The sequence below is a fragment of the Paroedura picta genome, chromosome 7, assembly GCF_049243985.1.
Source record: "Paroedura picta isolate Pp20150507F chromosome 7, Ppicta_v3.0, whole genome shotgun sequence".
NCBI lineage: Eukaryota > Metazoa > Chordata > Lepidosauria > Squamata > Gekkonidae > Paroedura > Paroedura picta.
The window spans coordinates 52,198,886-52,217,524 of record NC_135375.1 but is presented as its reverse complement, the minus strand read 5'-3'; the positions used below and the strand labels follow the sequence as shown (position 1 = coordinate 52,217,524).

General features: G+C 44.2%; 1 protein-coding gene across 2 annotated transcripts in view; it reads right to left on the bottom strand.

The window, feature by feature from the left end:
* The window catches only part of COMMD10 (COMM domain containing 10), a 66,943-nt gene that overhangs the window by 36,508 nt on the left and 11,796 nt on the right, over positions 1 to 18,639 (bottom strand). For both annotated transcript variants that reach the window (XM_077344351.1, XM_077344350.1), the window contains one exon: positions 9,300 to 9,410. In XM_077344351.1, coding sequence (XP_077200466.1) covers positions 9,300 to 9,410 — 111 coding nt within the window. The remainder of the gene's footprint in view (positions 1 to 9,299; positions 9,411 to 18,639) is intronic.

The following is an 18,639-nucleotide window of genomic DNA, read 5'->3' as shown; positions in this document are numbered from 1 at the left end:
GCGGCCCGCCAAAGGTCCATGGACTACAATTCCCATGAGAATTGTAGTCCATGGACAACTGGAGGACCGCTGTTTGACTACCCCTGTTGTAGATGTTTTATCTACCAGTTCACATGTAACCCAGATGTGTAAGCATCACACATAGCAAAAGCAAGTCCCATCCTCCATCACTCATATAGGGCCAATTTCCTTGCTGTCAAGGGCTATTCTAAGAGTTCTGCCTGGAGTTTGAAGCATCTTGGTGCTCCTGAGTAGCAGCCTGAGAACCAGGGGTACAAAGGAAATCGACTTCAGTTCAAGGAATCTGAAGGAACAATCAGGAAGTAAGACCACTATGGATTAAAGTGGAGCAAACAAGAGAGTGAGTGGCAGTGTATATTATAGATCAGTGGTCCCCAACCTGCGGGCCGCAGCCCGGTGGCGGGCCGCAAAGGCCATGGCGCCGGGCCGCGGCTCCCTCTCCCCGCCCCCCCCCCACAGTAAAAAACTTCCCAGGCCACAAGCTTGCGGCCCAGGAAGCTTCTTACTGGGGGAGGCCGGGGAGAGGGAATCAGGGCCGGGCCGCGCCCGTGCGGCCCGATCCGCGGGCACGGCACGCGGGCATGGCCCGCGGGCGCGGCTCAGTGCGTGGGCGTGGCCCGCACGGGCGCGGTCCCCGCGGGCTCGGCCCGGTGCCCTGCCGGTCCCCAGCCTCATAAAGGTTGGGGACCACTGTTATAGATTATAAATAGATATATACATAATATTGTAGAAAGCTGCAACAAAGCAGAATTGGAGTTCGCTGCTGCTAGACAAATTGTTCTTTAAAAATGTTCTTAACTAGCTATATATTTTCTCGCTTCTCTACTAATAATGTCCTTCAGCTTTTCAGCAAAGTTTTTCTTTTCTGAGTGTTTTTATTTAATCCCTATCAATATATTCCATGCCATTAACACATTTAAATTGAAGTTCAAAGGTGGGGAACAAAGAGTTTACTTTGGATAATGCCAACAACTTCAATAAAATGTCCTAACTCATAGTCGATCACCCCATTCCAGTTCTCCACTTCATCCTTTATCTGTTATATATTCAGATTCGTAGCCTCTCCACCCTGAAACTCCAGAGTAACAGCACAAAGAAAATACACAAAGCTAATACAAATAGAAAGAGACAGCTCATAATGTGCCTGATGTCTCATACTAAATTTATTGTTTATCCTGCTTTTCCATTTGACGACTCAGTCCAATTAGTACCAGATAATCAGAAAGCAGGAAACGCATTTAATTACCTTTGGGATTAAGAAATAGGTGCTATATTTACAATTCCCTTTACTGCATCCCTCCTTTGCACATCTCTACATTTAAGCATTTAACACTTACCTATCCTCCTAGTATCAACTAACCCCCATTGATTCAGGCCCCCAAAGCTCTACCTTTACATTCTGGGCCTCTACAAGTTAATTTTCTGCATAATACTCAATAGAACGGTATTTAGTTCTACAAATTACTATTATTAGTGCAATACATAACATAAAACCTTTGATCCCATACACTTATTTAATTATTATGGTAAGGAAGTAAGGGGAGTTGTGAGTGCACCAATGTTTTGCCACACTGCCAGGCTACTTGAGATCCAGAATCTTAGTTATCAGGTCCTGTTGGCAAAGAATGATTTGCAGAAGTATGTTTATGTAAAGCTCTTATCTACTCATGTCGCACAGTTGCACTTTTAATCAAGAGACCATGTTGTACCCATCAATCATTAAGAAAAATTCCAGTGGGTCAACGGTACGTAACATAATCATGGTTTGCACCCTGACATTTGACACTGTAAGATACCATTTTGTTGCACTATAGCCTTTACGGCCTCACACGGTCTGGGCATTGCATATCTGAGGGACTGCTTCTCTATGTTTCCCACAGAGTTCTTCAATTGAGTAACACCAATATGCCTGGCCCCAAGGAAATCTGTCTGGTATCAACTAGAGCCAGCCCTTTTTGGTCCTGGCTCCTGCCTGATGGAATGAGCTCCCAGGAGAGATCAGGACCCTGCTGGAGCTCTCTGAGTTCCAAGACAGAACTCTTCTGCTGGGCCTATGATTGAGGCCAACCAAATAATAACGACAATTCCAGTTAAATCTCGGGCCTCTTCCCCCTCTTGAATACTCCTACCTTAACATCAAATGGTCCAACATGGTCAAATCACCATTAGTAAAAGACAGCAGCTTAACGCATTCTATTCTTCATTTTCTATTCAAGCCTATAAGGTGGATTAGGCTGAGTGTGTAGCAGGGCCAAGAACATCCCATCAAGCTTCCATGGCAGAGTGGGTCATTCCCAGGTCTAGTACAATACTCTAACCAGGTACATCAGTGACCTTAATCAGCTCTCACACTACACTGCAATGTGAGTTTGCACTTACCACTTCTTTGCTGCTGCAAAACCAACATTCAGATGAAAAAAAAATAGTGTGGGAGTCTCGTACAAGAGAGTTGAATGCAATTCGCCCAACACGATGGATTTAATCTTTTGTCAAGTCTCTCTGGGTATAGTGGTTATGAAATAACTGACTGCAGAAGACTGACTGCTAAATTATAACCTAAACACATAATATCTAAGAGTTACCAGCTTGGATCTGGCAGTTGCTTCTACTGAAAGAAGGGACTGAAATCAACAAAGCAGGACTTTCCCACCTCCCCTTTCTACTGCAGCCCAGAACACCCACCTTTCATGCCATTCATGAGGGATAGGGAATCCTATGGAACAACATGAGGAGTATTTAGAGAACTCCAGCTAAAAATGTTTGTTCCACATGTTCACAGAAATCTTCTGCCAGATACTACACCAGCTGGTTTTGTTTTCAAGAGCTAAAGATAATATTTAAATAAAAATGGTAACTAACAAAACCATTAAGAGAATGATGTTTTTATCTGGAAATGTATATATGTGTATATATATATATACATACATACACACACACACACACACACACACACACACACAAAGAGAGAGAGAGAGAGAGAGAGAGAGAGAGAGACTTACAGTCGCCTTCCCTTTCCTCTCCCTGCAACAGACACCCTGTGAGGTGGGTGAGGCTGAGAGAGCCCTGATATTCCTGCTCAGTCAGAGCAGCTTTATCAGTGCTGTGGTGAGCCCAAGATCCCTCAGCTGGCTGCATGTGGGGGAACACGGAATCAAACCCAACTCGCCAGATTAGAAGTAAGCACTCCTAACCACTACGCCAAGCTAACTACAAGACTGACTGCAGAATGTGACAAAATTGTGTGCCATTGAGAAAATGTTTAACAGTAATATTTTTAACAGTAAGTCCATTAAGGTAAAAAAAGAGCTAAAATAAGATTTAAATGTAATACTTAAATAAATGTTTATATTACACAGCCCTAACTTATCTCCAGTTTGAAATTCTTCCCACAAATAAAGCACCATCTGCAACCAAAATGCAATCCAATTTATCGTAAGAAAAATTATCCCTTGTTGTCAAGGTGATTTCATGGTAGCATCCTGGGGATAGACAGATTCAACATAACCCCAAGGAAATGGGAGGAGTATTTATTTTATAATATTTATTTCTATCAGAAGAGATTAAAAATGAATTTACCCAAGTCCCTGTCAGTTCATCAGCTCACAATCATTGCTAGCTTCAGTCAAAACACTTTAATTTCCTCCAGTCAAAACACTTTAATTTTGAATGCACGTATTTCCCACACGTGAGGCCAACTGCAGAACGAGCATGACAAACTCAACTGTCTTGATACTCAAGCATTAATCTGTACCAATTAGTTCTTTTCAGTACAATTCATTTGTTTCATTATATCCCCTTCACTTCATAGCTAGAGATCAAGACAAGTATTTCAATTTCCAACATTTCATTTTTCCCATAACAGATCAGACAATTGCAATTCATGGCACAAACTGAGGAGCATTGTTTCCACCATTCCTGGGCATATTTTGCATTTCTCAATAAAAATCGTTTTAAATTGCAACGTTTTAAATTTAAACATTTTAAATTTACGTTGTAGTTTTTTAAAACGTTTGTGGTTCTGCTTTCTGCAGGAAATTTTGGAATACAACGTCCCAAGCAGTTCTGCATCACAGAAAATCTGAGTCGTTGTATCTGCCTAGCCCTTCCCAGTGTGTCTTCCAGCGTCTCCATGGTTTCTAATTCGTTTTAGTACAACCCACCAAAGTTGCCATCTTCGGCTCCTACCCCTCCCTCACCTCTGGTGACCATCCCATGTGGTTCTCCAAGTGGCTGTCATTCCACTCTGTGCCCTGCCATTCCAGTTTATCTGAGTGTAATGGATAATCCATTCCATGCTTTCTTTGCAACTGTTTTCCTACTATAATGCATTTCAATGGAGCCCATGTAAGACATTTGGCATTCTTGCCGCCCTCTATTTCCAATGGGTCGTCCAGAGTCTCCCATGGTTTCCAATGGGCATTCTTGTCATTCAAAACATGGTCACCTAGTGAGTAAGGCACCTTTCTAGATCAGTGAAAGCAAAAACATTCCCCCTCCCCAGCAGACAGGAAATTCGAGGGTGCCTTAGTGCCAAAGCACTGGGGAAGGATACAGCAAACCAAGAACAAATTACCCCCCTCCTTCACCTTTATAGGCTAGAACAATGAGAAATGCTGAATGCTGTTGCAGATCCATTGTGTCTCCCATAATTTTCAGTGGGCATTCTTGACCCAGCACAAAGGAGGGAGCAGGTTTTGTCCCTTTAAATTTTGAGTTTTTCTGCTCTGCAGCTTTGCCCACTGACCCCCCCCTTTTTTTAAATTGTAGCTGTGCTCTATGCCGCGGCTCCCTCTCCCCGCCCCCCCCCCCGCAGTAAAAAACTTCCCCGGCTGCAAGCTTGCGGCCCGGGAAGCTTCTTACTGCGGCAGGGCGGGAATCGGGGCCGGGCCGCGCCCGTGCGGGCAAGGCCGGTGTGGGGCGTGGCTCGCGGGGCACGGCCTGATGCGGGGGCGTGGCCCGCGAGCGCGGCCGATGCGTGAGTGTGGTCCGCGCGGGCATGGGCCGCGGGCCGCACCCCAATGCCCTGCCGGTCCCCAACCTCAGAAAGGTTGGGGACCACTGCTCTATGCCTTCTCTTAATCCTAGCTTGTCTCCCCCTTTGAATTTGCCTTTTGGGGGCTTGTGTGCCGCTGACCCCGCCCCCATGGTCACTGATCATAGGTATAGCTTTGTAGTCAGGAGTGTTCCACTGCCATAAATACCACAAGGTAATTTCTACTGATTTACATACGGCTCAGTTGCCAGGGCAAATGGTATGTTCATGTGATCACTGACAAAGGCAGAGATCCTATTGGTAGACGAAGGAAAAGGGGAGGAGACTAAAACATACTGACATCTCTGCATTACAAAAGAAGCGTTTTCAGCACTGTGACACTGGAAAATTTGGTGTTTACCAAGTTTCAGAAACAATGATGAAGAGATGCTGTAAGCAAAAAGACACGGTTGACCATGCAGAGCAAAATCAGTTTTGCGGAGTAAATTCACAGTCCTGTGCAGAGATCAGAAAAACTACTATATTTTTAGTGAGTTTTCATCAGCTTTTCCATCGTGCAAAAGAGGCACAGGGCAAACTTAAAGCCATCCTAGGTATTAGCTCTTCCACAGGAATCAGTGTTCTTTCAGTAACCAGAGGAAAGCTAAGAGTACTGTGAATAGACCTCCCAATGATGGAGGAAGGAGTTCGTTCCAGTTGAGAACATGGTGAGAAGGGAATTCACCCTTTCCACACACATATCACTTCAATGACCTGAAATGGTGCTATTGAGCTGTTATTTGTCTCACGGTGGCCAGCATGCAAGGATTGGTGTAGGAACCTGCATTTTTTTTTCCTCAGTGAGTTTCTTGTACTGTGAAACAAAATGTACCACGTGAGTCAGAAGTCCATCAGAAGGCAGACTTGTTCCATATGCTTAGGAAAGGCAGCAATGGTCCCAACTCAAGTAAAATTATTGGGGAGCTCCCCAATGGACCAAAGGGAAAATAACTGGAGAAAAAGTAGAGAAAAAAGGTTCTTGAATTGTTGACAGAACACTAAACAGTTACATTTTCACTCTGCTTCCATATTTGAACAGTTAAAATATAACAGACAGCACTGTCCACACAAAAGCTACCAAAATGAAAATCTTAGATTCTGCACCTTAGTTCCATGACTATAATGCAGAGGAGCACCCTTTGTTTTGCAAGGTTTCCCACTGCCAAGGAAACAATCTGCTCTTTAAACTAAGCAAGGGTTTATCTTTTATAGGGTTTATAGGAAACATTGCAACAAGCACAGAAAACAAAGCTCCTGACTACACACATGGTTCACTTTTATGATCGCCTTTATTTACATCTTGGAATCAGATTAAAATGGAAATATATTCCAGTTTTTATATTTTGACTACTAAGGCTTCTTCTCAGGAGTCCAAGCTAAAAGGCCTCCTAGGGTTGCAGTCTGCTGGGGTTCCTTAAATTAGTATAATAACTTTCCCACTACAAATATAAGAAATGAATCAAATGCATTTCTCACATGAAAATAACAATCAAGCTCTTGTTTATGATCAAAAACCAATTAGGGAACACCTAAATAGTACAAAACTATTTTATGTCATTTAGGGTCATTAACAAAGACTCAACATCAGTTTCACTTGTATACTGACTTTTAAAATTTGGGTAGATAGAGTTCTATTTCAACTATCCTTGTATGCAGATTAGAAAGTTAAGCACAGTTCCTGCAACTTGCTTCACAATTGATTCAATAATGTTATGAGAAAAAAGATTCAACAGAAATGCAGATACCTGAAAGGGCTCTACTGCCCCCTGGTGAAGTAATGCAAGCACACATATTGAGGTCAATGTTTAAATATTCAAGAAGACACAGTACCCTAAAACCCTATTTCTCAAGCTGATGCTTTCCCATACAACAACAAATATAGTCCCATAACTAAAACACAGGAAGGGTATATAATATGGAGAAGCCAGATCAGAAGAAAAAAAGGAGAAATGTCTGGATCAAGTTTACATATGCGTCTCGAATGAAATAACATTTTGTTCATAAGGTCTATACTTTTATAAAAATGTCTGTCTAACCCAATTTTGTTTCAGTATGTTTTGTTAAAAGTCAAGCTATGTTACTCATTGGTGACTCCCCCCTCCCCCAAGAATCTTCAGCCAGATGCCTGGAAGCAGTGACAAAATGGATCAAGCAGAGTCATCTGAAGCTCAAGCCTGCAAAGATGGAGGTCCTGTGGTTGGGTAGAAAGGGACCATGGGAGGAAGTGTGCCTGCCCACCCTGGATGGTGTGCAGCTCCTAGAGACTCACTCCACCAGGAACATGGAAGTGATCCTGGATGCTTCCCTTACAATGGAAGCCCAGATCACAAAAGTAGTGCGGCTGGCCTTCTACCACCTCCGCCAAGCTAAGCTACTAGCGCCCTACCTGGACCCAGAGCACCTAGCCACAGTGATCCATGTGACGGTCACCTCTAGACTAGACTTCTGCAACTCGCTCTACGCAGGCCTACCCTTATCCTTGATCCGGAAACTACAACTGGTGCAGTACACCGCAGCCAGGATTCTCACTAAGACATCATGGAGATTTCACATCTGGCCAGTACTCCAAGAACTCGGCTGGCTCCCAGTTGAATTCCGGATTAAGCTTAAGGTTTTGGTAATCACCTTTAAGGCCATACGTGGCCTGGGCCCAGTGTATCTGAGAGACCGCCTCCTTGCCTATACCCCCAAAGGAGCTTTTCACTCCACTACCTCCAACTAGCTGCGGACCCCTGGCCCTAAAGAAGCATGCCAGACCTCAACAAGGGCCAGGGCCTTTTCAGTCCTGGCCCCCTGCCTGAACTTCCACAATTCTGCAAGGCCTGCAAATGGGAGCTCTTCCACCAGGCATTTGCTTGAGGCTGATTGACTCAAAATATCTACAGGTCCCGTCCCATCTGTTCCCTCCCCCCCCCCCGACTGAGAGATCGAACTTACCTAGGGATTGTCAATGTTATTGTTTTGTTGAAATGGTATTCTAGTTAGTATGTTATATCATGATTGTTATCCATTATACTGTTATATGTTATATGTAAATGTTCTACAATGTTTTATGTAAACTGCCCAGAGCATTATAGAAGGATGGTATAAACATCTAAATAAATAAATAAATACAACTGAAAGACAGTTTTCAAAATCAGGAATCAATATATTGCCACAGAAAGAATTGCACAATGTAAAAAATTTCAACCAATTGGTTCACTTTGTAAGAACTAGATAAAAACATTGAATAGGAAGTGAACTGTTTAACTCAAGCCAAATGAGAAGCAAGCAAGACAAGCCTCCAGGGGGCGGTAGATAAATATAATAAATAAATAAATATTTGGGCTAGTATTCAGAGTCAAACTAGCGCAGGGTAATTATAACGTACTAGGGGCCAAGCCCATTGCATTTAGGAATACAACGGGTGCTAGATTAGGGGGGCGGAGTGGAAGAACTCTGCTGACGGCCTCTCCCGCCAGGACCTTGAAAGGCTGTAGGCAGCTGTTATAGAACTCACAGGCTGGGACAGCTCTTACACAGCAGGGATCTGCAGTCTCCAAGCCTCAGAGGAAAGTGGAGAGGAAGGGGGTGGTCAGTGGTGGGAGACGGAAGGCGACTGATTGACCTCTGGACAGACAGGCAAGCCGTCTGGAAGAGGAGGCAGTCAGGGGTGGGACAACTGCCCTGAGTGGCACTTAAGACATGAGACACGCTCCTCCTCCAAGGACCTACCAGAAATATTAAGTGTGACAGATATGATTTCTTGAACCGTAGATAACTGTGCTTTGGAAAGGACAGAGTAGAGGGTAACTGGGCCACCTAAAAACTAGGCTTAACAAGCAGTTGGTTTATTTACTGTGAATGCTGTGACAGCAAAACACAAAAACGAATAAAGACCCAACGGTGCATACCGTTACATGCAGACAGTTCCACTGGATTGCAACTACAATTATAGTCACTGATAAAGCTATAAGTGTGCCCAAATCACAATGATTAAACAAACCTCATATTTCAGGGCTCTTGATCACCTTCCATGTTGACATGAGGAAGACTAAAGCTGAATTATAGCAATTTCAGGGGGAAATGGGAAACAGATCCCATTTAAATGTAAATATAACATCTCGAGATTTCACAGGGCAACATTACTTATGATGCTAGAAATGAATAAGCCATTTGATATATTTTTGGAACCTGAAAACCAGACAAGCCTGATAATCTGCATCAGAGGGAATTCATTAAAGGGCATGTGGAAAAACCTTCTTACCTTTGAATCTTGATTCATCACTCCAAGTTCCAGTACAGCTTTAGGAGACTTTTGTTTTGCTTGGGTAGACTGAGCCATCTGAAGATTCAGCTGCCATCCAACTGTCTCAAGCTAAGATACATAAATATATGTTATAATAAGATGTACCAATTAAAAGGTACCAATAAGACAACACATTATTTCCATTAGTGACTGGAGTCAGTTAAGGACAGCCTGGGGACGTGGGAGGAAATAATGGCTTCAACAAAATTTCATCATTCTTCCCTCAACTAAGAGGGTACTGTGTGAAAATCTTTAACAAGTTGATCTGCGCTCCCTGAATTTGTTCAGTCATGCCTAACAACAGTATCACAAAATTAATTTATAGTGTCCTGACTTTTTAGCTAGTTTTGTTAGCAAGAGTAACAGCATAATACTAAAGAGCTGCTCCTGCTTGAACTGATTAAAATTCAAGCTCAAAAGCAAAGCTGCAAAGTCTACATGAAGATGCAAATAGCTTTCTAGCAATGGTACTTTGACAAACATTTTGAGAAGGGCATCACAAAACTGCAATTCTTATAATGTTTGACGAAAAAGGAACTTCCCAGGATTTTCTGCAAGTGAGGCTGAACTGTTCCAATTTGCCAATATATTCTTCCTTTTATTACTGTAAAGTTTCAGATGTTGGTATGAAATGGGCACAAAGGACAAAAATAGCAGGCAAAAATGAGTAAAACCCTATTTCCACTAAGATATTAGTAAGGTTTTGGTGCTAACCTTTAAGGCCATCCACTGCATGGGTCCTGCCTATCTGAGGAATTGCTTGTCTCCTTATGCCCCACTCATGGCTCTCCTGATAATAATAATCTACTGGAGGTCCCTGGCCCTAAGGAAGCATGCCTGGCCTCAACCCAGGCCAGGGTCTTTTTGGTCCGGGCCCCAACCTGGTTGAATGAGCTCCCAGGAGAGCTGAGGACCCTGATGGTGCTATCAGCGTTCTACAGGGCCTGCAAAATGGAGCTCTTCCACCAGATCTTTGGTTGAAGTCTGGGCTAAGAACAATGGGGCCTTTCCTCAGGCCACATGGTAACATCTAGCATACCCCACCCTGGAGGGGTCGATGACAGCAGGGATGGGGGAGGGACTACATAGCCAATCTTGTTTAATCATGCTCTGTTTGTTCTGTTATGAGATGGGATTTTTATGGTTTTATAGGTCCATGAGTCCCCAGAGAGTGGGGGGCTAAAAATCTAATAAATAAATAAATAATGCTGTAAACAAGAATTGTCAAGATGCACTGCACTAATGGTATCCCTCCGTCACATAATCAGAGATACCTCTAGGAGAGCTCATAGTTGCTTCCCACATACTATGATATGTACAATGGTGAACTAGACTCATGTGGAATAGAATTCTCCCACAGGCTACATTTATACATCAAGTACAGTTAAGTTAAAAATGAGAACAAACTCACCATCCTGCTTGGTTCACACATGTGCTTCAATTCCTCCTCTCCCTTCATGCACAGAGTGCAAGAAAGGAAGATGCTACCTCCAGCTACCCACAGCATACAAATGCGGGTGCATGGTAACATCAGAGTTAATTTTCCCACTTGGGCACCAGCTAGGTCTCTAAGCCAGAATGAGATTCCAGTTTACAATCCCAGATAGCAGGGGCACACCACCCGCATTCATATGTGGCAGGTAGCTAGAGTTAATTTCAAATCTGAATTTTTATTGCACTTGGTAAGAGAACAGAGGAAGGAAGCACATGTTCAAGCTCAACGAGTCATGCCTATTTTAACTTAATGTAACTCATGGTTAAGTTTGCCATCTGAATGCCGCCTCTCCATCTGACAAGCCCATCAGGTCCCAACAGCCACAAAGCTCAATCTATTACTATCCAGTATTTGAAAGTTGGCTTGTTTATAAACGTTTTATTTCACTGACACATTTGTTTGTATGTGTGACTTCCACTAGGAAAATCAAACAGGAACACCATATGGTAAACCTATTTAAACACTATGCATCAAGATATTTAAAGCCTCAAGCGGAGGTGGGGGATTAGTCTCAGTTGTTTTGAGGCAGAATAAATATATATTTTAATACTGAATATACAGTTCCAGTTAATCCTCTATCAAGTTCGACAAGTAACCAAGTCCTCTGACCTATTGGCATTACAACCTCTGTTTTAAAAGTATATCTGCTTTCTATACAGATTGGGATACCATGAATGGGATGATCATCTGGGAACAGGGAGTCACTTGCAGGTAACAGAACGCCTTGATCAATCCTTCCCCACCCCCCACCATTTATTATTGGGTTTTCAAGCCAAGGAAAAAGCAAGCAACTTTATTTTCATATACTGAATGGTCTTATTTTTACCAAAACAATTTAACTGGATTTTTCCCCATTTATAGCAACCAAGTACACTTTAAGATTTTTTGATTAATGCACTATATGCTGCCGGAGGGCCTCAAATTGGCTTACCTATTTATTTTATTAAAAGGAAAATTGAATATAATAGACTTCATTCTATTTTGACTGCTTAGGATCTGTGATATATGGCTGCAATAAAGTGGGACAAGGCATATAGGCAGCTTACTTAAGGCATGCTGAGAAAAAAAAGGACACAAACTCCAATTTCCCAAATGAGCTTGTTTTGTTTTTGCAGGGTAATAAACATGCATTTAACAGGAACATGTTCTAAGGATAGTTTAACAAACACAATTTTCATGCCAATTAGGTTTACCATAATTACACAATTTGCTACCTGATAACATTAAAAGAGCAATGAGCCGACTTCAGCATGGCACAGCCAGCTTTTGTTGACGAGACTCTCATAGCTGACCAAAGGGTTTCAAATTTACAAACTAGTGCACATCCACAATATCTCCTAAATCAAGGTACAACTAATATGTGTTCTGTAATCCTGAGAATGCCAACTTGATTAATGTCAGCAGCAACCAAATCTAACTGACCCAACATATTTCTAAAAACAATTAGTAAGGAGATGATCCACTAGAAACTAGCCAACAGTCCAACAGCAAACAATGGACCTACTTTATATTCAAGCCTGCATTAAAGAGGAAAGGTGCAAGACAATCAATTTGTATATAATATACTACTTCTCACCCCCATGCAGTCTTGAAGCACCTAGCAACAGTTCCACTCCCATAACTGACTTTGGTTTCTTGTGCCCTGCCACTTGCACAGATGGGGCTGAGTTTGTGGACTGCAGCCTTTGAAGCCAAAAAAAGAGAACAATGTTCAGGAAAACTGTGGATAAAACCATGCCACTTTAGGGTATGAAGTGTAATCGGGACATCTGGAAAACAAGGTTTTATTCACCAACCTTCTGTTTTATTCAATATATATCTCAACCTTGCTTCAACTGATCAGAAAATACAGAGTTGGTTCCTCAGGTGTCTTTGCCTTAAAAAGAAGGCACTTTTATGAAACCCCTTGCCTTAAGGGGTTCCCCATGGAGTGTACAGCTCGCAACACTGTAGCCCCTAGTGCTGCTAAGGGTCTCTCAAGCAACTTTGGGGAATATATATGGGTTTGTACAAGAAGAGTGGCAGACAGGCAGGCTCTCTCCTGTAATCAGGGATCAAGTCATGGTTCTCTTGACTTGCCAGTGTCAAAAATATTTGCAACCTTTTTATAACCACTAATAATATTCACCAACTGAAATAGTATCACTAACTGCCAAAAGAAAAAGGAGCAGTCACAAAGCAAAGGCATGAAGAATATAAATCTTATTGATTTGCTTTATAATTTGCTATCAATCAGGTCGAATTTGTGTCTAGTGATGCCATCACTAGAGGAGCATAACAAAATTAATTCCAATAACCATTTTTACATTAAATCTTGGCACATCTCTGGAGTTAGTTCTAATCGTTCTGCTGCTTCTGGCTTCAGCTGTGCAACTAATCAAGCTGTTAATATGAACACTCATGCTTTGAGCTTCTTCCACTTAATTTCAGGGCTGCTACCAACAGAAAACACCTCCCCAGCCTTGTATGGCACACAGAGATTTTAATTTATATTAAGTACTGACACAACCACCATTTGCAAGGAACTGATATGTACACCCAAAAATGTGCAGCTTCTTGGATACAGCTACAAGCTGAGTTTTAAGTGCAGCAGAAATCATAGGATAGATTCCGTCAAGGATATACAGAAAGGCAAATTAATGGAGATCACCTCCATCTCCTGAGGCTCAGGGTGGTTCACATGGAACATAAATGATACATTGAGCATTTGTTTCTGCGTTAAATAGTATAGATACAATAGATACAATACAACAATGGTAACAATAACAACAAATAACAGGTTAACCAGGACAATGATCAAACAGGTCCATGGTTCAGTTTAGGTGCATGGATTTCTCAGAGGGAGGCCCAGCAGGTGTTGCTTATTCCTGTCGGCCTCAGCCAAATGCTTGGCAGAAGAGCTTCCTTTTGCAGGATCTGCGGAACTATTTTAGTTCCATCAGGGCCCTGATCTCCTCCAGGAGCTCATTCCATCAGGTAGGGTCCAGAAAAGAGAAGGCCCTGGTCGAGACCAAGCTGACTTCTTTTGGGCCAGGGATCGCTAGCCAGTTGTTGGTGGCAGAGTGCAAAGCTCTTTAACGGGCATAAGCAGAGAGGCTTAGGTACACTGGGCACTGACTGCGTATGGCCTTGAAGGTAATTACAGAACCTTTAGCCTGATCCAAAATTCGACTGATAGACACTGCAATTGATGGAGGATGGGCCAGATGTGGGACCTCCATGGTATTACTGTGAGGACCCTGGCTGCTGCATTTTGGACCAGCTATAGTTTACGGATCAAGGTTAAGGGCAGGCCTGCATAGAGCGAGTTGCAGAAGTCCAATCTAGAGGTGACGATCGCATGGATCACTGTGGCTAGGTGTTCCAGGGCCAAGTAGGGCACTAGTAGTTTGGCCTGGCAAAGGTGGTAAAATGCCAGCCATGCTACCCTCATGACCTGAGCTTCCATTGAGAGGGAAGCATCCAGGATTACGCCCAGGTTCCTGGCAGAGTTAGTCACTGAAAGCTGCATGTTATCCAGGGTGGACAGAGGCACTTCCTCACATGGTCCCTTCCTATCCAGCCACAGGACCTCCATCTTTGAAGGACTGAGCTTCAGACGACTCTGCTTGAGCCACCTCGTCACTGCTAATGCTTCTGGAGAAGAGTCAGGGCAGCCATCTATCAAGAGGAAGAGCTGGGTATCATCTGCATATTGATGACAACCCAGCCTGAACTTCCGTACTAGCTGGGCAAGAGAGTGCATGAAGATGTTGAATAAAATTGGAGAGAGGAACCACTCCTTGTGTGACTCCACAAGTGAGTTGTCAGCAGCGTGACAGTCTCTCTCCAATTGCTACCCTCTTTCTGTGACCCCAGAAGGAGGAGATCAGCCACTGAAGGGCTGTCCCCCATATTCCGGCATCAGTGAGGTGACGAGCTATAAGCTAATAGTCAACTGTGTGGAACACTGCTGAGAGAACAAAATCAGAGTCCAGTGGCACCTTTAAGACCAACAACGATTTATTCAAGGCATGAGTTTTCGAGTGAAAGCACTCTTCCTCAGACTAAGAGAGAGAGTTAGGAATATCAGCAGCACCGACCCACTTCAGTCCAGCTAGAGACAGGGTCATCCATCAGGGTGACTAGTACTGTCTCTATCCCATGGCCAGGCCGGAAACCTGACTGAGATGGATCTAGGACTGAAGCTTCTTCCAGGAATGCCACTATTTGATCCCCGACAGCCCTTTCCACCATTTTCCCCAGAAACCCTAAGTGTGAGATGGGTCAATAGTTGTCAGGCTCTCACAAGTCTTAAGATGTTTTTTTTCAATAGCGGGCGTATTACTGCCTCTTTTAGTCCCCCCAGGTATTCTCCCATTGTAAGAGATAAGTTGATTAATTCCTGTAGGGGGGCCTTTATTCTTATGTCAGGTGTTCTTAGAAGCCACAATGGGCATGGATCAAGCAGGCATGTGGCTCGCCTGACTACTGTTAGCATCCCGTCCACTTCAGTCAGTGTGAATCGTCTGAAGTTACTCAATGCTCTCTCCAGAGATTTTGTCTGCAAAATTACTTGCAAATGTCTCACAGCTGATCCGCAATTTACTACTGTTTTGGTGCCCTTCTGCCACAGCAGTGAGAGATCGAACTATCTTAAGCAATTGCGCCAGGCATGAGTTTGTAGACGCGATGGTAGTCGTCGAGTAAATACTGTGTTTTAATGACTTCACTGCCATCTCATAGGCCTTCATCTGCATTCTATAAGATGTTCTCGAGGCTTCGTCATGAGTCTTCCTCTAAACCTGCTCTAGTCGTCTCAGTCCCCATTTCTTGCTGCGAAGCTTCTTGATGTACCAAGGAAATCGCTTGAGACGGTTGATGTACCAAGGAAATCGCTTGGAGAGGACGTTCAATGGCAGCCAACATTCTGTCATGCCAGACCATTTAGAGAAGTGCCAGGAGGCACTGGGTCCCTCAGAGCATTCAGGAATCTAATTGGATCCATGTCTCTGAGGGAGAGCTAAAATTAACACTAAAATATTAACATATGCGGCTATCACCATACTAGCTTGTATAGCAGTTAAGAGAGCTTGGTTTGATTCCCTACTTCTCCACATAGAGTCAGTCGCAGTCCTTTTAGAGCTGTTCTCACAGAGCTAACCTGTCAGAGTTCTCTCAGTCCCACCTACCTCACAGGGTGCCTGTTGTGGGGAGAGGAAGGGAAGGCCACTTTGAAGCTCCTTCAGGTAGTGAAAAGCAGGGTAAAAAAACAACTCTTCTTCCTCTTTTTTATTATTAAAACAGCCCAAGCACATGGTTATCCTTCAAAGGCCATCCTAAATAATTCAGGAAGATCTCTCCACTCCAATAGCAACCCTCTGAGATCATCTCTGGAGGAACAAGAAGAACCAACAAATAACAGTGCCCAAGGGATGCAAGACATGGTCTATTAGGACCAAGTGGTTAACTGTATCTAAGGCTGCTGTGTTACGCATGGCAGGATCCCTGCCTTATGCCTTGGCACACTGTCTTCTATAACCAATGGCACCCCACAATAGTCTAGGCTTAAGCTAAAGCCATGACACTGCTAGGGTCAGCCAAGCCAGGCCAGACTCCATCTTAGAAATCTTGCTCTCTGCCTCAGGTTTGGAAATCCAGGTGCCTCCATGCCCTACTCTCGACCCCCCCCCCATTGTATTTCTAAGTGAGTGGACTGGCTTCTTCCTGTTTGCCTAAGGGCTCCTAGGAAAACCCTTTGTCTTACAACATTTTTCACATTTGGCCCCTCTGCCAGGGGATATTTCCTCCCCACACCCTGCCAGCTAGACCTGATGGCTCTCTTCCTCAGAGCCATTAATACCTTTATCCAAATCCATTTACGGCCATCACCCCCCCCCCCACTTGGCCAGGTATTGTCCTAATCTCTGGGGACCCTGGAAACTTCCAGCACATGCTTACCTGAGCCTTGTCACATAGCCCCCTTCCCAAAATCCTATAAAAACTGTGGCTTCACACAGCCACTCTGAGTGTCTTCCAACCCGGGACCTCCCACGCTGGTTCGTGCTCCTTCCTCTGACCCACCACTCCTCGGACAGGTAACTATCAAGCCTTCCACTCTTCCTCCCCCTTCTCTATATGACTGCTTGTATGTGTGTGTTAGCTATTTGTGTGTACTTTTGTTATTTTCCTTTCAATAAAAGCTTATATTAACATTTTACCATTTAAATCTGTGTTTGCCTTGAGTTCCTACAGGTGGAATAACCCTCGTATACAAAGGTAACGATCCGATAACGCTAAGTTACCCCCCTCTCGCAGCATTTTGGGCTAATATTCCCCACAAGCTCAAAGATACGTGTTTTTAGGACACGTGTCCACGCAATTTGGGTAACAGATTATGGTGGATCTCGCGGGCAGTTGCCCCAGGCTTACTCGGGAGTAAAGTGGACGCACGGCACTCTCCAGTAACCCGGACGTAAGGGGAAAAGCCCGTTTGAACTCTTGGCATAAGTGTGTGAATGTGCTCTTGGAAGTGTGCTTTCTAAAAGGGTTGGCCTCTCTCTCTCTTTTCTACCCTTTTGCTATTGTTTTGCTCCTGCTGGAGATTAGTTTCCTTTAAGGCTAGGAACACCGAGGCAAGGTTTTCTTAGGCTTAGACAGGCGGGTGGACGACACGCACCCAACAACAGTTTTCTTAAGGCTAGGAACACCGACGCAAGGTTTTCTTAGGCTTAGACGGGCGGGTGGACGAAACGCACCCAACACCTAGGGATTACCCAAGCATAGGAAGGCGTTAGGCAAAATTCCTCTTAGCTGTAGGAAGGACCAGGAAAATCCCCCTACTGCTAAAATCTGTGCAAGCAGAGTCGCTCTCTGTAGCACAAAACTGCCCTGCGGCTGCAGGAGTTGGAGTTTCGAGTGTTGGGAGTGGCACGAGAACTCAAGCGGGCTTTGCGAAGCTCAGATGATCCAGGTTTTGGTAATTTTCCCCGTGTTCAGGAAAGCCAGGGCGATCCTAACCGAATAAATTAGCCGGTACCCTCAGGTTTTCTTGGTAGTTTTGTCCCTGAATCGAGAGAGCCCCGGCCATCTCGGTATAAAATAAGAAAACTAGCCAAACCCCGTAAGGACGTGCCTTGACGGGAGCCCTTCCCCCTTTTCCCCTTGCTGCTTTGAAGGATATAGAAGCCGCAAGAAAATCCCCCAGTGATTTCTTCCCTAAAAATACCTTCAGGTTTTCGGTGGTTTTCCCGAGGATCAAGTGCGCTCCGGCAACCTTGATTGGAAAAATCAGCCATCTGCTTGGTTTTTGGTCGTTTTTGCCCTGAACTGAGAAGCGCCCCGGCCATTCTCAGCCAAAAACAAACTAGCCACACCCGTGAGAGGTTAAACTCCACGGGATCCTTTTCCCTCTCTCCCCTGCTGTTCAAGAGACGAGCAGCGGCTGCCCCTAAACTCATCCCCTCTGTGCTTGCTTGCCCAGCGACAAGAAGCCAGAAAACCAAGCCCCGTCCCCTTTAAGATCTTGGAAATTAATAGGAAGAAATGGCATCCAGATTCAATCTGACTGGCCTGATTGCCCGTAAGGAACCAGCAGACAGATTGACACTCTGGGTGACCAAGAAGGGCGGCCGGAACCCCTGGCGCCCGGGAGCTTTTAAAAGCTCCAACCCCCTGGAAACCCTTACCGAGGCTTTCCAAGAATGGTGTAACACCAGGAAGCTCGGGGGTGGCAGTAAAGACTGTTATGCCACTTGGGGTATGTTTGTTGCCCTTCAGGACAGTGTAGCCCAGATTGCTGAGCTGCAACATGCCCTAGAGGAG